Below are 22,482 nucleotides of genomic sequence, written 5' to 3'. Positions count from 1 at the left end.
TTTCTTAAGGCCACTTTCGAAATGAATCTTCTGTGATGTGTAATGTGAATTTGATTGGCAAATGATAATGTCTTTGGGGGCCAAGAAGTTCATGAAAGGCAAAGCCCTAACTCTAAAATAAGTCCCTTACAAAGGCTAGAGTTACTCGAGAGGCCAGCTATAAACTCAGCCATCCCGCACCTTAAGCTTATCATTGCACTTGGTAGGATGCTATTGTTGTTCTTGCCTTTCCACAGCATGTCTCAGTCAGAGAGCTTAGAACAGCTTGTCGTCATTAATTATGGCTCCCAGAAGCTTCCTCTCACGCACTGAGCACTAGCCTTGCCAGAACTTAACTGTCCCACTGAGTTGTCATGTGATTTTTCATTGAGCCACTTGACTTCTGACTCTGTGAGAAGAATTTTAAAATATCAGATCATTCCATCTAGTTATTTAGCTAGGATATTTAAAAGGATAGTTGGGTCTGTATGAGATTTTTGAACCAGTGTTTCAGAATGACTTTCCAAACTACTGGTCTTAACATGGATATGAGAACTAAGGTTCTCTTTAAATAACTTAATGTTTTCTCTCTGAGATTACAAAAGTAAAGCAAAATTAAGTTCAGAAATTTCTGATGAGAATCATTTCCAGAGAGTAGTTAACTCGTAATGCCTAAAAGCAGTGAATTTATAAAATAAACAAGAAAATGGACAATGAAAATACAGTAGTTAAAAATTTTAAAACAGATTTTATTTTTCTTAATCAGCCATTGGTTAGCTGAAAAGGAGACATTCTATTCTAGAAAGCATGTTGCTTTTAATATAGATTTGGGAAATTGGGGTGGTGAGCTAGTTTTGTTGAGTCCCATAGTCTTATTAACACGTACCCCATCTAGAGTAATAATTTTCCAAGAATCACAACACAGTGAAATATATTTAAGATAAATTACAGAGAATACCAGTCAATTCTTCTTACATTCAAAGGATCTTGTAGCATTTAGGGTTATCATCCCTTATTGCTGCTCTGTAAATATGAAAGAGTTCTGTTTAATAGAGTTCTACTTCATGGAACGTTGAATAAATAGGATATAGCTTTGTTGATAGAAGAGGGAAAGAAAATTTTGGCATGTTCTGGTGGGAACAGATAGAGGAAGGTTGGTAAGCTCATCTAGGTCCAAGTTAGGCTCACAATAACCAGTGAGAAATTATCAGGTTACGTGGTAAAACCAACTTATATTTGGTCTACTTACATGGCTGTTTCTTTTCCAGTATTTCGCCAGGGTGATATTGGAACCAACTGGTATGCTGTCCTGGCAGGGTCTTTGGATGTTAAAGTTTCTGAGACCAGCAGTCACCAGGTAAGATACCTTATTCTTTTTTTGTCTTAAAGTAAGAGTTACTACTTTTAAACAATACATTATCTCTCTGTCTTGGATGCCATCAAAATTACATTTTCCAAGCCACTTCCTCTTTCCCACAGTAAGGAGTTCAGCAAGTATGTGTTGAGTTCCTTTATTAAGTTACTCAAGAAACATATATAGTGAATGTCTTCCATGATTTGAGTATGGCGCCAGGTGTGGGAACATGCAATGCAGGAGCACATGGGCTGTTCTCCAGGAGCTTGCTCTCTATTTGGAAAATGCAACAAGTCCATTGCAGTGAGAAACTTCAGTTACATGAGGTGAAATGTGAGCAAAGGGGAAGGAGAAGCAAGTCTTCCGAGGTTTGTCCTTAGATCCTCCTCCGTCTGGTTTCCTGACTTTTCTCCGTCCTAGAAGTGATCCCCTTGTCAGCCTTTTAAGAGCTCCAGCGATGCAGGGGAAACGTGGTCGGTGCAGTCCCCCAAATATCCCTCACTTTTTCTCTACCTCAACTTGTCACATGTGGGAGGGCCAACAATACTTTTTTTTCTAAAGTTCAGCCCAGGCTTCCTTTATCCTAATCGGTCACCTCTGAGGAGCTTGGCATCCTAGTAGATAAAACTCGTATTCTTCTTGCCCTCCATCCCATAATGCTTGTGAATTTAAAATTGGACCCTGGGCTTCCCTGGTGGCGCAGTGGTTGAGAGTCCGCCTGCCGATGCAGGGGACACGGGTTCGTGCCCCGGTCCGGGAAGATCCCACATGGCGCAGAGCGGCTGGGCCTGTGAGCCATGGCCACTGAGCCTGCGCGTCCGGAGCCTGTGCTCCGCAACGGGAGAGGCCACAACAGTGAGAGGCCCGTGTACCGCAAAAAAAGAAAGAAAGTTGTACCCAGAGTCTCCTTTCATATCTGCAGTGACTTTTGCTCCGTCATTATTCCATGTGGCCTAAATGTGCAGAACTTTCCTATTTAGAGCCAAGGACCTCTCATCTCAAAAGAACACCCCTCTAGAGGCTACCGTCAAGCTTCAGTATGAGAATGTTCCAAGTTTATATTCACATATTCAGGATTCAGATAAAAACTGAAGGAAGAGAATTGGCTAACTACAGAATCAGAAAGAAATATCAAGAAACATCAAAGAATCAGTTAAAGGGACAAATAATCTCCAGCCAAGCACCATGTTTAAGGCAGTGCTTCTGAGCCTTCTCCAGATGTGGCACACTTCGAATGTGAGAAACATTCATGACGTCCTCAACTTGAGGTTTAAATTTGGTAGGAACTTGTGTGTGTGTTGGAGTTGTGGGCAGTTACCATCTAACAAGCGGATGGTTGGTAAGTGGACATTTGAAGTTTGGAGTATAGGTGCCTGTGTTCCACCCACTGTTACGGAGGCTTAGGATCTCAGGCCAGTGCCCAAGTTCTACTTAACCAATAGTGTACCTTTTCTATGCACCAGTGTATCAAAAGTTCCATGAGAAACTTCCTGGAATCTGTGCCCACTAGCCTCAGTGGTACTGTCCCTCTCCCCTCTCTCACAGGGCCAGTTTCCTCTTGGATTTCAGAGCGGCCCAACAGGGGAGGTGGGTTTTGATTCTTGTAAGCTGCCTCCGTTTCCCAGTGGGACCGATGACAGCTAGCAATTCTTGGATATTTGTTACGTGCTAGGCAGCGTTCTAAGCACTTAATAGGTGTTTACTCCTTTAATCCTCACAATAACCCTATGAGGTAGGTCACATTACTGCTTCATTTTACAGATGAGGAAACTAAGGCCTCAAGGGATTAACTAACTTGCTCCAAGTAACATATCTAGAAATTAGGGGAACCAAGATTAAAACCCAAGGACTTAGGCACCCGAACATACGCTCTTAGCCAACACTCTGTACTATTTGACTCCGAAGAAACATGATGAAGAGTGTGATTTCCCTCTCTCGGCTACTTCTCATCCTTTCAGGTCACCCCATGTCCTGCATCTCTGCACACCTTTTCCCTGCAGACTGCTGTCCTGGTGGGTCCCCTCCGGCCCTCGTTGCTCACGGCTGCCCCTGACGCTTCCCTTCACCCGGTCGCACCTCCGTGGATGTGCAGAGGGGACAGGACCTAGAAGAGGATGATTTTCCTTCCTCCTCTGCATGGTCCTGAATGAGTAATGATGGTGTGGGTGGAAAGTTGAAAAGAGAAAGGTGAGGAAAGAGAGGAAAGGGAAGGAAGATGCAAATTAAGGAGGAGAAAGGTGAGAAGGCAAGAAATATAAGCAAGAGAGATGAGGAAAGAATTTTAAAAAGCAGAGCAGATGTTCCTAAGGGATGATAAATAGCATCAGCAGTGACGTGCTGACACCTCAGATGTTAAAAGCTGGCATGAGATTTTGATGGTATTAGAATAGTATTTGGCCAGGGGCTGCTGGAGTGTTACCCTGGACCAATTATCTCTCACCATGGGGTGCCAGCCAAGAATAGCTGAGCAATACTTTGTTATTAGCTGTGGGTTTTTTAAAAATTTTAGTAAATTTTTAACTTTAGATTTTAGCTGTGTTTTTTTTTTTTTTGCGGTACGCGGGCCTCTCACTGTTGTGGCCTCTCCCATTGCGGAGCACAGGCTCCGGATGCACAGGCTTAGCGGCCATGGCTCACGGGTCCAGCCGCTCCGTGGCATGTGGGATCTTCCCGGACCGGGGCACGAACCCATGTCCCCTGCATCGGCAGGCGGACTCTCAACCACTGCGCCACCAGGGAAGCCCCCAGATTTTAGCTGTGGTTTTGACCTCAGCCCCAATGCAGAAAAGTTTCCTGAGCTGGGCTTGCTCTTCTCTTACTTTGTTAGGAATTAGTTTTATACCAAAGCTGGCTTATTGCCTCCTCTGTGTACTCCTCAGAGTCCAGCCATAATGTCCAACCAGAGTTTTCTGAATTGATTTGGAGAGTCACTAAGAAACAAGGAAAACACATTGACCTCTACATCCTCCAACCCTCCCAAGAGTAGCCTGAGACAGACAGTGATCCTAGCCTTCTAGCCAGCTCTGATGGGCAAGACAGGGTTCCAGCCACACGGAGGGAAGAAGCTAAGGAGGATGAGTGAGATGGCTGAATCTTCTCTCGTGGCAAGTTGCTCAAAGGGGAGAAACAAAAAAAAACCCATTTCTAGCTGCTCTAGCCTTGTAATGGACTCTGGTCTCTGCCCACTAGTGATGTGGCCACATCAGGTCTATGGGTTAGCCAATCAGAGTAGCATCCTATGTAAGTGAGGGTTTGCCAGCAGGGTGCCAACAGGATGCCAAGCAATGCCAACAGGAGATAGATAGATAGATAGATAGAAAGATAGATAGATAGAAAGATAGGTAGGAAGATAGATAGATGGATAGATAGATAGAGACAGATATTTCTTTTAAGGAATTGGTTTATGTGATTGTGGGGACTGCCAAGTTTGAAATCTTCAGGGCAACTGGCAGGCTGGAGTTTCAGGTGAAAGCTGATGCTGCAGTCTTGAGTCTAAAAGCTGGAAACTCAGGAAGAATTTCTATGTTGCATTGTGGAAGCAGAATTTCTTCTTTGGGAAACCTCAAGGGAGACCTATGTGCTCTCAAGGCCTTCAACTGATTAGATGAGGCCCACCCACATCATGGCAGGTAATCTGCTTTACTTAAAGTCTACTGATTGCAAATGTTAATCACATCTAAAAAAATACTTTTATAGCAAAATATAGACTGTTTGACTGAACAACTGATTACCATAGTTTAGCCAAGTTGACACACAAAATTAACCATCCTATACCCCTATCATGGGGAGCAAAATGAGATTGGGCAATGGGCCATGGGAGGAGAAGCAAGAAAAGACCTGGAATTCCTAGAGACCAGCAACAGCATTGCTAAGTGCCTTCACGTGTCACACTGTGTTAGGGGTTCCGTGGATATTAACTGTCTTTATCTTTAGTTATTCATGTCCTATTTTACAGGGGCTTGAAAACAAGGCTCAGAGACCTTAGGTATAACTTTCCTGGGGCCACACATATGTACGTGGCTAAATTAAGAATTGAATTCACTCGACATTTCAAAATGAAGCTTACTGGGTTTTACAATAATTCTGTGTTTGGTAAAGGAAGATAAATTTCTGTGGCTTATAGAAAAATTTTGGATACCTCCTAGATGTTTAACAAATACCTATTGGAATGTGAGCAACTCTCTAATTTTGTTTACTTCCTGATTTCAAGTTTTTGTTTTCCAATTTCTTTCACTTAGTAAGTCGCCATGCATCATATGAAACCTCATGCAGCAGTATTAATATTTTTGTAGGAAAAAGAACCCACTGCAAGTCGTCACAGTTTTCTGGCTAATTACTACGTTGACCGTTGTCTGCCCGGAGGAGTTGTTAATGTCTGCCACTAAGTAGATAAAGCAGAGTCCTTACTGATCTCTGAATGACAGTTTTATGAGGCCACATTTTTTAAAATTTGTATTAAATCTGTGGGTTTGTTTTCCCCCTGTGTATGTAAAGAAAGTTTGGTTACATTGTGGAATCTTTGCTGGGACTAACTTTATCTGCATATTTTTGGTCTCTGCGGACCAAAAATGTCAGTGCTGGAAAATTCCTGGACAGTGGCTTTAGAGGTACATGGCTATAAAAGAGAAGTATTTCCTTCTTTTTACTGCTTGACTTAGCAAAATAAACTCATTTTAGTTTTATGAAATGCAGGCAAGAAAAAAAAAAGAATTGAATTCACATCTGACACACTCCAAATTTCATGTTCTTCCTGCTGTTCACACACGAAAAAAGGTGGGCAGGGGGCAGTAAAAGAAAAAGGAGAAAAGTTAAAAGAGACTAAGAGAGAATTAAGGAAAGAAATGAGGTAACAGCAAAGAGTCAAATCTTCAAAAGTGGTTAGGGCAGTTTCTTGCTAGCCTGCCCCTCCATTTCCTTTCCTCAAGTCTCACCTTGCCCTGCATGCCTCTCTTCTCATCTGAGAGTCAGAAGTCAGAGGAGATGGTGGTGATGAACTGCCAACCTCATCTCTGAGTTGCGGCTCCTCAGTAGGGTTTTAGCTGAGCCGGAATGGTGAGATAAGGGCAGGAATGGCTAATGGTAACAGGGCGCCCACTAGAGGCATCTTTGTGCAAAGCACTTTACAAGTTTTATTTCACTGGCTACTCCCTACATCGCCTTCCCCATTCAGTGCTATTATTAGTCTCATCTTACAGGTTACACAGCCATTAGGTGTCAGAGCCAGTTCTTTGTGATTCTAGGGCTCACGTTCTTGACCCTCAGGGTTGTACAGGTGCCATCCGGAGGGTGGGAAGGGGAAGGGATAAAGTGAGGGCTGAGCAGTTCAGCAATGACGAGTGTGCAGAGAAGCAGCTTTTCCCCTGCAGCTCCTGCAGCCTACCCTCCTCATTTCCGATTCCAGTTCAGAACTCAGAGCTCCACGCCTCACCTCCAAGCCCCCCCTGAGGCGTGCTGCTGGGGAAGGCCCGCTTCTCACCCTCTGCTGGGCTGCCCCTGGCATGTGGGCCCTCCTGCACCACCTTTCAGGCCTGGACGCGCACAGTGAAATGAGCGTGGCCCATCCCTTCAAAGGGTTTCTAGGTTAGAGGGTGGGAGAGGTGTTGATGGGATGTGTAGGGGGTTGAGAGAAAAGGAGGAGCCTGACTTGGATGATGAGGTGGGTGGTGATGCCACTGATTGAAATAAGAAACACATGAGGAAGAAAACCCTTCACAGATTCTGGTACAGTATTTTTATGGCATTTATTAGGTACTATTGATTTGGGGGGGAATTTCTTCTGAAAAAAAATCACCCTATTTCTTATGTGTGATAGGAAGATATAACTATAACTTCAAGAATACACAGAGCAGAAGTATTTTATTTGCCTCATAAGTTCATGTTACTTTCCTGCCTGTTTCAATATATTACTTTTTCTCCCTTCCCATCATTCCTCTATACTTTTCTGCTCACCAGAGTAAGAAAACTCACTTCTTGCTCTCTGTATGATTGGTTTGGCAGGTTCTTCTTGAATTCTTTGGAGCTCCCGTGGAGGGCCGCCCTTATTTCTCACTGGCCATACACTACGAGCAGAGTAGTATTAAATCTCGTCATGTGTAAAGCATTTCACTTGCACTCTTTTGTTTGAGCCGCTCTGTTAGGTCGACCCAGCTGTGTTGCATCTTGCTTAGGTCACAGGTGAATGAGTTGCCCACTCAGGAGGACACAGTGGTAGCCCATAGAGCTGGAAGTCACCTGACTGCCTTACCCAATCCAGTGCTCTGGCCGAGCCACGCTGAGGTTAACCACACGTGGGACCATCTGCCTGGGGAGGAGGCTACGGGTACAAAGGGCGCTTGCTCCCGGGCGCTGCCGGTACGCACGCATGGTGGCCACGGGGGTGTGTGGCGCCTTCTTCATCCCCTGGGGTCACGCCGATGCCCAACGTTATAACAAAGAAAGCCCTTGATTCCGCATTTGGGAGAAGGAGGAAAACAGAAACACGCCGGTAAGTAGTAATATAATCTTCAGGCCCTTTCCTGGCAGGGGAGGGCGGAGGGGAAAAGCCATGGGGCTGCGGGCAGCCAGATGGCTCGCCTCCTGGTCTTGTTTGGGGTCAGCCCAACCAGCCAGTTTAGAAGCACAACGTGTGCCAGCCGGGGAGGCACGGCCTGGCGCACTGATGCTGCCCCTCCCTGTGTCCGCTCCCGGCTCGGGACCGGCACCCTGGGGTACAGGAGCCTGCCGCGCGCTGGCTGGGACCAGCTTCTCTGCCTCTCACGCAGTTAGGCCTGCGCTCTGCTTCCCCGCCTTCTCTTCACCTGAGTCTCCCCAGTCCAAGGCCTCGAGCGCGGACCGGGGTAGGGGAGAGACAAAAGCCTCCGGATGAGGAGAGGGACGTGGGCCATACCTGCCCGAGACCTTCCCCGAGGAGCTGGTGCCACGGTGCTTTCGTTTCTTGCGTTACAGCCTTGAAACCATGGGTGTGCTAAAAACTCTGGGCAGTACATGGATTATTCCATTCCTGTTATTACGGGGAACTTTTATTAGAGACTGTCCTTGGAAATGTCTTCCTGTAATTTATATTGATCCCACTACTCCGTAAAACAAAACCTACTTGGGAAGTGCTCCTGCCCCTGTGTCCTTGTGCGGCTGTCAGAGGCCCCTCTCCCAGCTGCCCAGCCGTTTTCCTGCCTGGCCGTGCGTTGTCTTACTCCCTGAAACTGAGAATGCCCAGCAAGGGGCCCTGCCCACGGACCGCCTCACTATCCCCGAGTGTCCCAGCCTGGCTCACGTGCTCGTGTAGCACAGATTCTGCTGGGGATATATCCTCCAGTTCCCAGCGAGACCTGTCCCCACCCTCGGTTTCTTACCTAAGCCGAAGCAGGACGCGCAGGCTTTCAGATGCCCACAGCTGAACTCGAGTGCTCAGGAAGCTGCCTGTCTCCGGTGCCTATTTAACTTAACGGGCTAAAAGCCAGGGATTTTACATTCCCACTGGAATGAATAATAGCAATACTATGGGTGGACTCTTTCATGTTTAAGTGGATTTCAGGTTAGGAGTGAGCATTGGAACAAGTTATAAAACAAATATGAAGCTTAAAAACAATAAATAGTTTAAAAAACCGCACTATCTCAGACAATACCCAGCTGTGTGTGGGGGGGGAGGGGAGGGGCCAGCGAGACAGGGTCCTTCTTTTCTCTGCAGATTTTATAAGTGAGGAGCCTCTTTGGCATGGTAACTATTTAAATCCTAAAAATAAAGTTTTAAACTAATCTTTACACCAAAAAAGTATAACAGTTCCCCAGTCATATGAAAGAAGAATTTCTGATGGTTGCAGAGCAAATAGAAGTTCATACTGCAAAATAGGGAATGGGATGCTTTATTAATTCATTAAAACTTTTATATTTCTATAACAGACGCTTATTTAAAGTGTTACTATTTACTTAATGCAGTGCACAATGCAATCAGACCTCTTTCGAAATCCTCAGAGCCACTTAATTGCTGAGTGACTGTGAGCAAGTTAGAGCACGTGTAAGTTAGAGATACTAGTTCCTGCCTTACATTAGTTAATGTATATAAAGCATTTAGTACGAAGCTTGGCAAGGAGCGGGGCTTCCGTGCTTTTTTATTACTACTTGGAAAGAAAAGTTGGCTGCCTGAAGTGGAATGCTGTTGGTTGCAATGTTGTCATTTCACCACAAGAGGGCAGTGCTAGAATAGAAAAAGCAGGGAATGCACTTGGTATTCGAAACGGCAAGTTTAACAATGCTGTTCAGCCATTTCATGGGATCAGAGAATGGGGCTGAGCTTGGCCTTGGTCATCACTTTATTCATCTTTTCATCAGTCTCTATAAAGTTGTCTGGCGATTTTTAGCCAAATTTTTGGAAAATGGTCTCTTACTGGTTCTCTCCCCAAAGTAAAATGTGCTTTTTTTTTGAAAACCCTCTGTCTATACAACAAAGATGTTTTTAAGCGTTGCATATTTGTTTGTAAAATTTGGAGGATAGGCATGTTTCTCTGTCATGTTGCTTTATCTTTCCCCGTCTTTGTTTTTGTCTGTCTGATTCTTTGGTTCATTCTCATTTCACCCCATTATTTTCAGACCTTGCTGTCATTTGGAAACATTTTCTGAACCCATTTATCAAGCCAATAAAACCTGAAAGGTGCCAAGTCTAGAGTGGTTGTTTGTAATCTCTTACTACTTGTCTATGCTTAGGTCACACTCTTTGTTAGGATCTGATCAGAGTTTGTTTAGCATCCTGCCTGGGGCATCCGAATACTGTATTTAGTTTTGTTGCATGTAATTCTGGGTTTGGGCGGAGGCAAGACAGGGCCACAGTGTAGTACAGACTGGCTCTCTGCTGAAACGGGGCTGGCCTCCCGGATTTAGTTATCAGATGCTAATGCGAGTCCATTCTCACTGAACCTTCCAGCAGCCAGCTTGCCTGATCTTGTTGTGCTCTGTCTAACACCGATTCCAGGGAAGTGCTCTCAAAGTAATAGAGCTTGTCTTTGCTGTTTGTTAGGAAGAAAAACACATTTGTCTTAGTATTTTGCCTTCCTGCTTGGTAGTAAATCCTTAAGGCTGCACATACGCCCTAATGTCTTGACAAATTCAGAGATTAGGTTCCATTAAACTTCTATTTTCTAAAAGGACTTGGAGCACTTTGTAAATTCCAGGACTAAATTCCAGCTTATGAAATAAACCCAGGCACTACCAGACTTAATGGCAAGTGTTGCCTATAGGCCTAAAATACAAATTGTAAAAATACTTGCTCTGTAAAAATTTGTTTCAGGGTGTACACACTTAAAGGACCAGTTTGTTCCTTGATGTTAACCCAACATGTATCCAAAACAATAAATATGCGGTGAGACAATTAACTTCTTGAGCTACTAATAAGGAAGTGAGTTAAATATGCATGATTAAAAATAAGATACCCCTCTGGGCTTCCCTGGTGGCGCAGTGGTTGAGAGTCCGCCTGCCGATGCAGGGGACACAGTTTCGTGCCCCGGTCCGGGAAGATCCCACATGCCGCGGAGCGGCTGGGCCCGTGAGCCATGGCCGCTGAGCCTGCGCGTCCGGAGCCTGTGCTCCACAACGGGAGAGGCCACAGCAGTGAGAGGCCCGCGTACTGCAAAAAATAAATAAATAAATAAATAAATAAATAGGATACTCCTCAAAGTTACAGGGCAGTCAGAAAATTGATGTACTTAACACAGAATTCTTCTAATGTATTGTTTTAAATTTCATCAGAATGTCTAACTTGTGTAAATTAGATTTCAGCTGCTGCTCATAGACCTCATGTGCAAGGTCCATGTTTATTAGCTTGGATATCAGTGACACATAACCGTGGACTTTCTTAACACCATTCCCGTGTCCATACTGTAGTAATGTTCATAACGAAACTAACAAATAAAATGCCTCCTATGAGAATGCCTACTTTAAGGAAACCCAGTATACTGTAATCCAGACATTCAAAGCAGATAAATTAAGGGGTGATTAGTTGCAGTGCAGAAGGATTCTTTGATTTACAGCAGGACTCTTCAGAAGGGTTCCTTTGAATACACGCTCCCCCAGAGAGCTGAAGTGTTTTGCAGATCATTCAAATCACTTGACATCCGGACTGGGGGACAGAGAAACTTGGAATTTAAGTGTTGAAAAAGCCATCATTAATTGGAGATGAACGCAAAATGAATAAGAGATTCTCTGTTACTTAAATAGTAGAAAAATACACTTTACTTTTTAGACATGTAGATAACCATATTTATATACATGTATAGGTTAAGTCAGAAATAATATTTTCCATTTTTGATGGAGCACCTGTGTGCCAGGAACCGTATTGGACTATCTATCACGTATACTGAATTCTGCTACTAACCGAACGAGAAAGATTGTGCCCATTTCGTAAGTGAGGATACTGAGGCTCCTGGGAGCATTCTACCCAAAGCCCAGGATTAGTAATTGGCAGAAATGAGCTTTCAATCTAGGTCTGCAAGGCGCATCCTCTTCTCCCTATGCTGCCTCCAGGGCACTTCCCGCTCGGTGTGGAGTGTGGCGACTCTGGTGCCTCCAGGTGTGTGTGCTTTGCCTGACGCTCCCTGCCGTCCAGCAGGGCCAGATTGTTGACACCTTTGTTAACTTACCTAACACCAACTTTTAGGAGCAGAAGTAACCAGACCCCACCTATTCTGCTGAAACACTTACCATACCAAGATATTGCTCCTGACTTCAGTTGGTGCCCACCTGGGCAGGAGGAGAACCTGTAAGCTGGGGGCTGCCCACGGTGGAGGTGGGCACCTTCTAGAGGGCATGTGCAGGTGCTCCTGGGCAGGAGGTGGGGGAGGACGCAGGAGGTGGAAGCAGCACAGCCCCCAGGTGAGCAGGTGAAGGGCTGAGGCAGGTCTAACATGATGGGTGGGGCCTGGTGATGGGCAGGGGGGCAGGAAGCAGGCTCCGTGATGGGGATGGGTGGCCAGGCTGACAACGAGGCCCGGTATTAGAAGGGTACCAGAGAGGAGCCAGGGCCTGGGGAGTGCTGTCACAAAGAGGCAGTCTACCACTTTGAGAAGAATTAGGGTACCGGCAGGTTATCGGGACAGAGACGCAGAAAGATAGAAACCCAGTTTCTCCAACTGATGTAGGAGCTCCGTGAGTAGAACAGGGCACAGGATCAGAGCGGGCAAAGCAAAAATGCAGATGCGATTCTTAGTTTCTGGCTTTGGTTGCTTGCATTTCTCCTGAGTAAGGGGGTCAGAGCCCCAGCCTGGAATGGATTTGATCCTCTAGGTGAGGGTCAAGTGGGCCCCAATGTTGGGATTAGAGGGTTGGTGGGGGAGCAGTGCCAAATGTGTGGTATTTTCCTGGTGATTTGGAATTATTAGGTATTCAGTCTGTGAATTGGCTGATTGAGAAAAGAACCTGTATGGATTAAATTAATAATTAATCAGTTTTCCTACTGAACCTTAGAGGTTCTTAAATTTCATATAATAAGTTAGGAAGTATATGAGAAGTAATTAGATTGACTAGTTTCTAGCCTCAACTCTTCTACCTGTTAGCCACACTTCACAAATTACTGAATATCTTTGAGCCTGATTTTCCTCAACCTATAAAATAACAATAATCCCAGTGTTGCAGGATTGCTTTAATAGTACCACCAGTAAGAATATCTTTATTAAGCATTTCTCTTGAGTCAGGCATGGTGCAAAGCACTTAAATACATTACCTCCTTTAACTGTTGTGAAGAATTAATGAGACATCATAGTCAAGACGCCTGGCCCAGTGCATGGTATATAGTGCTCCACTCACACATGTGGAGATCCACGTGAATACTAATGCACAGGATGAGTGCTATTAAGGGTGACTGGGTAATTAAGTTCTTAGAAGGTAGGAGGACTGATCAAGTGGACTCACAGATGAGAGAGAGCTGGATCCGATTGCGGGAAGAAACCAGGTATCGTATCAGTAATGTGTCATAGGTAATTCTTTCTGCTAGTTATGTAGTAGAATTGGCCTTGGAGACCCAGGATGCTCTACTAACACAATGAAGTCTTCCCAGGTGTCACCCAAGGGATATTGCACTTAGAATGTGTCTGATGCAAAGCAGTCAGTGATAAGCTGGTCTCTGTTGCTATTGTAGGATCTCTCTGGGAACACTGGTTAGGCCCAATACCTCCCCAGAGGTCTCAGCGTAACTTGGGACTCAGGGCCACATTTAGCTAACCCAGTCTCCTGTTTCCCCAGAAGCTAACCTGGAGACAAGGATTTGGCTGCAAGTGGTTTTTATGGAGGAAACCCCAGGAGGTGTCGTAAGGGAGTGGGAAGTTGACAGGAGGAATGAGGAATGCCTATAAAAATGTGTAGGTAAGGAGTTCAGCTACGGGCACCTGGGCTCACTCCTTCCGGGGGACCCTCTAAGAAACTGGGTAGGGTAGGAAGCCGGCGTATTTATCTTGCTCCTCTCATGCCTCTTTGGAAGATACACCTTACAGGCATTAATTGCCCAGCACGCTGCCCTCAAGTGGAGCAATGCAGATGAAAGGGGAAGCCGAGCATATATGTGGGAACTGTCCAGAAACCTACAGTTGCCTTCGAGGGTGGGAGAAAGGGGTGGGGGAATCTGGCAGGGCTCCAGCAGCATCTGCTAAACCCAGCTTCATACTTGAAGACACTCAGATTTTTAGATCGTCATTTCATATCTGAAAGTCCCCCCAAATAAATTGCCATGTTAATGTAAAATGGGCCATTCCTTCACTGTTGATGTTTCACAGTCCTTGCCGATTGCTTTCTTCAGTCTTCCTCACTGTAAATATTTCCTTTCAGGTAACCTTTCTGAACATTAGTCTGCAATTGAGCAGAAAATAAATGTCTGAATAGTCCCTGTCTAGTAAGTATCGAGGCATGAGCAGATCTCTAGAGGACGTGTGAGTTCAAAGGAATAGTGGTGTTCCCTTCAGAGATGGGCGCTTGCAGCTGCAGGCAAAGGCATGCATTTAAGCATCTCCACAGGGTTTCAGGCTTGGAACTCTGACCCGCAGGGATCTGGTGAACTGGGAGTGTGCACTAAAATAAGAGTGCGTCGGCTACCCTGACTCACATTCCTGGGGCTCACATTTATCCTGCCTTTCAACTTATTGATACATACTGAGCAACCATATTGGTTCTGCCACCTGAGAGAACATTTGAATGTCAATGTCTTTATTTGGTAATTATCTTCTACTGCACATTGCAAGTCCCCGCCTGGAATTCAAATGCAAACAAGGCCTCGCCCCTAGGGACTATAAAGGGAGTGATTCATCTTCAGGGTGAAGATGTTCTACTTAGGACTTTCTTCTTCCCTGTGCCCAATTATCCCAGTTGCCCAATCCACACTTCCCCAATCCATTCAGATTTCTAAGTAAATTTGTCCTAAAAATACCGAGTCTGCTGAAAGTCAAGTTTGAAGTTGCAAGTAATGCTTCTTTCAGGTGAGGTTTTACAGTCCTACTTTCAAAACCATATCTTGTATTTGTGATTCCCTGTCCTTACATTTGAGAGGATGGGGTCTGAAGGAGGAGAAGAAGACAGGTCGGATCCCACACTCAGCTCTGGTGGGAGAGCGCAGGATACTGGGAGTGAGCCCAGGTGCTGGATGGAATGACGGGGGCTGGTGCCCCTCTGCACAGAGGTCCTGACGCACGGAGCTACACTGAGGAGGGCACTTGGCAGCACTAGCATGACTACGTGTTGTTACGTGTGAGCAGGCAGGTGTCATGTTAAACTCTCTAGGGGAAATCCAAGAATAATTTCAGTCTTTTGTCATCCTTACAAGAGCTGCTCACTAGCAAGAAGATGGGCTCATGCGACTGACTTTCACAGGCTGTGTCTTTGTATACCTTTTGGTGACACATGGTGACAGGTGTCGGGGATAGGAGATGAGAGATGGAGAAGACAACTTATTCCGTAAAAGTCTACAGCAAGCTCACGAAAAACAGATCTGCATAGTTCTTGTGCATTATACTTTGTAGCTAATCGTAGATAATTGAGCTACATGGATAGTGGCAGTAGTAATACGTATGGTTCATCCCTGTCAGGTTTTAAAATAGAAATTTACACTGGAAAGTATAAATTAGGCTAAGAGGATTCTTTCTGAAGGGTCCAGATGATTAAAAAAAAAAAAAAATGAAGTAGGCTAGTGGATCTTTAAGCGAACCCGTAGTCTAAAGAATTTGTGAAAGTCTGTGATTTATCATAATCCATCTTGTGCTTTTACTAGAACCTGAAAATTACTCAGAAGTATCTGACATGCTGGGTATTGATATTTCAGCCCTGGGAGTATTTTTCTGACTGAGTTTGTTAACAGCTGCCTTTCTGGAAAATTTATTAACAGGCCATTTTTATGTTTCCCCCTGATCTTTCATTCTCTTCTGAGATATTATTGATTTTATTTTCCTGAACACAATTTTAAATGGTAACATCTGTGCAGAAGCAACTTGCTATGGTTCAGGGAACTGGGTTCTTATGGGCATTTGTCTTAGTAATGCGATTACAAAGTCACTAACCTGATCTTAATAACATTTGCCTATTATCGTGTATTAGGTGCATGAAAGGAAAACTGTACTTTCTAACTCAGGATTACCCTTGTGTATCTCCCTTAGTTGATAGTACCTTTTGCAAAATTAACGTCCAGGTGATCTTGAGTGACTGAATTACTTGAAACTAGTTAGAATTAAATCCAAGTATATTCGCCCATGTTGCATGCAGAAAGGAAATTACTTTTTTAGTACACCTTACACTTTTAAATCATTGATTCAGGACATTTTATCAGCTGGCCACACAGCACTTCACTGGGTGCTGCTTTTACTCTATCGTGGCTGAGGGGGGCAGCGTGATACAAGAAGCTGGGAATCTGTAGTCAGTCACAATTGGAACCTGGCTGTGTTACTTACTATCTGTGTGAACTCGGGCCTCGTGAATCCACCATTCTGACCCTCAGTTTCCTCATCTCTTTAAGACAGGCTGACGTAACAGTATCCCCGTTCCGGTTTCTTATTTAAATATCGTTAACTGTACTCTCTCACTAAAAAAGCTGAGTTCATCTTCAAACGATTTCCCCCGTTTTCTAAGAGCGAGTAGTCATAGAAAAAGATAACCACGTCCACAGAAAGACGTGCACAAGATTGCTAGCAGCCTTATTCATAATATCCCCAAACCAGAAACAACCCGAATGTCCACGAATAGGAGAATGGATAAGCACATTGGGGCATACCCTTGCAATGGAAAACTATTCGTCAGTGAAAGGAAAAAACTACTGATTCACGCAACAACATGGATGAATCTTACAGACGTGATGTTAAGCAAAAGAAGCCAGACACCAAAGAGGGCATATTGTCTGATTCCTTTTACATGAAGTCCTAAAACTGGCAAAATTCCTTTACGGTGATAGAAATCAGAGCGTCAGTTGCCTCTGAAAGCAGGGTCCTGACTGGAAAGGGGCATGAGGGAACTTTCAGGGGTGATGGAAATGTTGTCTTGCCTTGGGTGGTGATTACACGGTGTACATATTTGTCAAAACTTGTTGAACTGTGCAAGTGAATTGACTGTTACATTGTATAGAAATTAGTTGACCCTTGAACAGGACGGGTTTGGACTGTGCGGGTTCACTCATGGCGGAGTTTTTTCTATAGTAAATACTACGGTACGACGTGATCTGTGGCTGGTTGAATCTGCTGATGGGTAGGAACCACGATATACTCAGCTTTTCTACGGTGTGTGTGCAGGGCTGGGGGTTGGCACCCCTAACTCCCCCCGCGGTTCGAGGGTCAACTGTATACTTCAAAGAAAAGACAACTCATCCACTGGCAAAATGTCTGCTTTTCTAACGACCAGTTTTTTGGATTCTCAGGATGCAGTGATCATCTGCACTCTGGGGATCGGGACGGCCTTTGGAGAGTCCATTCTGGACAACACTCCCCGCCATGCGACAGTTGTTACGAGGGAAAGCAGTGAACTTCTCCGCATCGAGCAGAAGGACTTCAAGGCACTATGGGAGGTGAGCCCCAAGGCTGCTTTGTCAGTTAACGTGGTTGCAGAAAAGAAAGAGAGCTGCCACATGGATAATGGCATTAGGGTCAAGCCTTAATGTGCTCTGTTCTGAGCCGGTGGATGGAATTTAATTTTCAAAACTTGTTTTTGAAATGAGTGAATGAAAAAGCCATTTTGACACAAGATGTCTTTCCTTTTTTTTTTTTTTTTTATGTAGTGCTTGCTCAATTTTCTGTGGTTTGACATACATTATAATTATTTCTTGAATGACCATAGAGCGTTTTATGTATAGAGTGTTTTTATGTATTTCCCCCCTCCTATTCCACAGATGTGTTCTTAACCAGGGAACAAAATACTTTGACATTTTCTTTGGCATTTTCAAAATCATCATTGACATGTTCCCTGGGAAAGTGGAATGAATGGGGTTAACATCTGCTTCATTTAAATGCTTTAAAAAATGATGTGCCCTGTAATAAGGTATGGGAAACGAGGGTCGTAAAGATGGCTGGTTACTTGCCAACTTCAAAATGCACGGATAGCACAGCAGTGGATGGAGGCAGCTGGTCCTGGCGGCTTGTGCATTTCCCGCTGCTTACCAGCGCCCTTTAGGGTACCACGCTCATTTACAAGAAGGACAGGGAAGAAATCATCTTACACGCATTCACGGTAAATGGAGTGCTTAGAAAGGCCCTTGCGTCCTTTACGCTCATTCCTTTTCAGTTCTTCAAGCTTCGATTTTTACCTGTGGCTGTTCCTTATCTTTGTCCTTGGCTCAGTACGTCCAAGCGTTAACCCATCGAGCTGGCAGGCTTTGCCACTTGTCCCAGTGTGGCTAAGATTTTAAACGTGATCTAAAAAGAATTTTGTGTAATCACATAGTTTCCTCCAGAGCCAAACAAATGACGGATGCGTTAAGGGAGCAAACCTGTAGGTGAATGAGTGATGCTTTGCCTTGAAAGTCCTGCAAAGCCTTGGAAGGCCTTGGTGGTGAAACCTGTTACTTTTATTCTTGGCAGTAGTGAATAAATTGCAGGGTTTCTTGTTTGAAATGTTCCTCTTAGAAAATATTAAAGAGCTCCAACTGCTCTGTAAAGTTCAGAGACAAAAGCGAATTTTAGGAAGGCAGAGCCTAAAGTAGGTTTGCATGAGGTGTGTGCGGAGAGGTTTTCTGTCAATTAAAAGGGACCAAACTTGAGGCAAATAAGCCGCTTTTTGGATCTTTTCATTTAAAAGGTGAGCTGAAAAGTCTTTTCCAAAAAGAAAATTCGGAAGACTGGTTTAAGAACAAAAATGACTCCAATTGTGATGTATGTCATTATAACTGCTTTTGTCTGTGATGACTTATTCAAGTTGCTGGTGGAGGACGGTTTGTGGCAATATTTAAAAATTTATTTTAATTGGGAGGCCTCAGTGCTGCGAAGAAAGTGCCTGAGAAGTTGCTACCTGTGAACATTTTTTAAAACTTATTTTAACTTTAAAATAACTTTTTAACTTTAAAAAACCCTGGCTGTCCAGTGGTTAAGACTCTGTGCTTCCACTGCAGGGGGCATGGGTTCGATCCCTGGTCAGGGAACTAAGATCCCGCATGCTGCGTGGCATGGCCAAAAAAACAATTTATTTAAGAAATTTTCAGACGTTCGGAAAATCAAAAAGGATAATACAATGAACGACTTATACACTCTCACCTAGTTCAGCAGTTGTTAACATATAGCCATATTTGCTTCATGTGATTTTGCTGAACCACTTTAATGTAAACGACAGGCATCACGACATTTCATCCTATATATTAGCATATTTCTCCAAAAAATCAGAATATCCTGCTACGTACCCATAATACCATTATTTCACCTACAAAACTAAAGATAATATACTAATGTCATCTATATCCAGTCCACAGTTCAAATTTCCCCATAAATATCCAGAAATAAATACATTTATTCCATAAGTATTTTTATATCTGTTTTATTTCAAACCAGACTCAAATAAAGAACCATGTGTTAACATTTGATTGTTATGTCTAAGTCAGTCTCTCCCCCCCACCCCGCCCCCGCCCTCTCTCTCTGTCTCTCTTTCTCTATGACACTGACTTGTTAAAAAGGCCAGGTCAGTTTCTCCCAAATTCAAGGTTTGTCTGATCATTTTCTCATGGTATCTTTTTTTGTACCCCTACCCCAGGGTTTCCTGTAAACGGAAGTTAGAGCTAAATGTTTGATTAGGTCAAGCCAAACACTTTTGGCAAGAAGTCAAAGGTGATACTGAGTACGTTAGGATGCTCTTAATGTCTGGATACCTCACTATAAGTGATGCATTGGTTTGATTTGTTTGATCCCTTGGTTGGATTGTATCTGAGTATATTTTAGGGCTGGTTTTCACAGAGATTTCCCTTAGAGGAAAATTATTAAATGGGGCTCTTGATGTTGAAAGTGGTCCTTAGCATCCCAAACCTTGCCACGTGATTTTGTATCTCCGTGGGTCCAACCCCTCATCTGTAACCTCAGAGCGTGATTCTGGTCTTCCCTGTCAGTGACTTAAGTGAGCTGAAAAGGATGGAGAGAGTTTTTAGACTGACCTCTTATTTTACAGGTTGGGTTTTGGAACCTCATAGTGAGCAAGAGATTAGTAAGATATTTCATTTTTATTTACCTGTTCATGCAACCAAGCACAGAGTACAAATAGGATGCTCCATCAATGTTTTAACTGGCTAAAGTGAGAATGCAAGGAACTCCATTATCTTGCAACCTGTGTGAATCAGAACTTTATTAATGGGCACACTTGTGCATATACTGTACATGATGATCCTAAGAAATTGTGGAATTCTAAATTACCTTTCGAGCAAAGAAAATTGACTTATGTTTATTCCACTATTCATTTATTCAGCAAATACTTAGTGAGAATCTCCCGTGTGTCAGGTCTGGCTATAGCAGTGAAGAAGATTGACAGGGCTCCTGCTCTCTGGGCCAGGGCTTCTGTTCTACTTGGAGGAGAGAGAAAATAGACTAGCAAGTCAATAATATTATTTCAGAGTATAATATATCATTATCATTAAGTAAATTCTGTTTCTATTCTTTGAATATAGGTGATCCATTGATGGCATATGTACACTAATCTGTTAGCAAAATATTGGATAACCAGAACACCTATTTCTTGATCATGTCAGATAACAGAGTCTATAATTCAGCCATTCATCACACTGGTACGTAATATCTGTAAGCAACATTAAAACCCAAGCTCATGCTGTCAGCTGAAATTTAACTTAGATCTGGTAGCCAAATATCAAAAGGGAAGGGTGACATAGCTTCAGGATTCAGGTAAAAGCCTCACTGAACCATGAAATGGCAGAAAGAAGGCAGCAGAAAGCTAAGCTGGATCCTGCCTCTCCCATCAGCATGGTAAGGAGCTCACTGTTAGGCCATAGTTCCCACACGGTAGAAATTAGATCATCTGAATCATGGGTCTAAATTTGCATGTTCATCTCATTTGCCTGCTTACTTTTGAGGAATGTCATGGTGGGCCCATGGTGTGGCAAACACTCTCAGATTGAGGTTTCCCTCCTTATCTATGCCTTTGATGTCACTTAAAGTGGTTGACAAGGACCAGGAATCTGAGTTACTTCTAACCAGGAAAATTATGGTGTGTAATCACTAACAGGTAGCGCAGTCTACAAGTAGCTCTTTAATAGGCTGAGCGAATAGGCTATTTTAAATCTTACACTTGAGACTTTAATGGCAACAGAGAGCTAGGTAACCCTGCTTCCTTTCCTGACCAAAGGCAGGTTTCCTCAGCTCTCCGCAGATACACACCCAGAGAACTACACCTGAGATTTTGAAATCCTATTCAATTTCATCCCCAGTCCTCTTGCTTTATGTTGTCTATTGTGTTGTAAGTCAAATTGGTAGCACCCAGAGTATTTTTTAAAATTGTCATAAATGTGACCAGAGGCATTATTTCAGTTGTCTATATAAATATATCAAAAATAAATAAATATTCCCCAAGATGTAACTGAGGAAGCAGCTTGATGCTTTTCTTTGTACCCTATATCTTTCCTAATGAAAACTTTCTCTCCTCTTTCCTTTCCATGTTTCAGTTGCCAATTTATGATCATATTTGAGGGAGCTGGGATCTCCATCTCAAAGTCAGGTCATATTTTCTTAGCTTAAGTGAATTACAGTAAATTTATTCAGAGTTGGTCAATAATGCTTCCCTCTTTTCATGCCTCTTTGATATTAGAACTTAATAAAAAATATTAACTAGGGTATAAAACATCTCACTTTTCAATAGCATCTCAGGAGGGAGAGTGAGTGAGAGAGAAAGGAGAAAGTTGTTGAATTTCATTCAGAAAAAATTAATTTAAAAGTCTTGGAGTACCATTTTTAGTTCTTGAGAATTGTAATTTAAACTCTTTGACCCTAGTGGCATTGCATATCCTCAGTAAGGAAGTTAAATGGCAAAGTACTTAAGTGTGGGCTTGGGAGTTTTAAGCCGTGATAATCTTGGATCAAGTGTTAATGAGTATCTATGGTTGCTGGTGGCTCTTGGAATAAATAAATACTGATTTACTGTCCAATTCCACGAATATCTTCTCAGCAAATATAGTCTAATGTTTCCAGTGGTTAGAACAACGACAAGGAGTGTTTTTTGTTTGCTCCCTGACTTTCTGTCTAACATCGTGGATGAAGATGCTTTTAGGTTTGCAGCATGTCTTGTCATCTTTACATGGAATATGCCAAGTACATGGACTTGTATGAGGAGGTGAGTCCAGTGTGTTCAGAGAAGTAGATTGGAAAGTCACTCTCCTGGAAAGTCACTCTCCATCAGACTCATAAAAGACACCACTGAGAGGTCCTTGCACTAGTGATCTACTACCTGTGTTCCAATTGCATGAACGTCATTCTGGCCAAAAACTTTCCTTCACTGTGGGCTATGTTTGAGCATGTGCAAAATAATACACACTTGTGAATGAATTATTTGAAATTTAAAGACAACAATGAAACTAGAGTCTTTAGAAATAAAAGCAATTATTTTAAATTTGTAGTCTGACCCATGCCACAATAAAAGTGGTTTCTTAGCTGTAACCGTTACCCAGAAGCTCTTGTGATTTTATTCTAACCAGGACATACAATATCACAGAGAACCGTTGCTCGGATGTA

The 22,482-nt window shown here is 43.4% G+C and overlaps 1 protein-coding gene across 2 annotated transcripts in view; it reads left to right on the top strand.

Annotated features, from left to right (window-relative positions):
• Window positions 1-22,482, top strand: part of RAPGEF4 (Rap guanine nucleotide exchange factor 4) — a 318,960-nt gene that overhangs the window by 55,882 nt on the left and 240,596 nt on the right. For both annotated transcript variants that reach the window (XM_029224814.1, XM_029224810.1), the window contains 2 exons: window positions 1,248-1,336; window positions 17,196-17,342. Coding sequence is in view for 1 of the 2 variants with exons in the window: in XM_029224810.1 (XP_029080643.1) it covers window positions 17,269-17,342 (74 nt within the window). In the remaining variant the exon portion in view is untranslated. Of the gene's footprint in view, window positions 1-1,247; window positions 1,337-17,195; window positions 17,343-22,482 lie in introns of those variants that run through there.

The sequence above is a fragment of the Monodon monoceros genome, unplaced genomic scaffold (genome assembly GCF_005190385.1).
Source record: "Monodon monoceros isolate NGI ecotype Baffin Bay Population unplaced genomic scaffold, NGI_Narwhal_1 Super_Scaffold_16, whole genome shotgun sequence".
In the NCBI taxonomy this organism is placed as follows: Eukaryota; Metazoa; Chordata; class Mammalia; order Artiodactyla; family Monodontidae; genus Monodon; species Monodon monoceros.
Note: the sequence above shows the minus strand (reverse complement) of the source record. Positions and strands in the feature narration are given on the sequence as shown.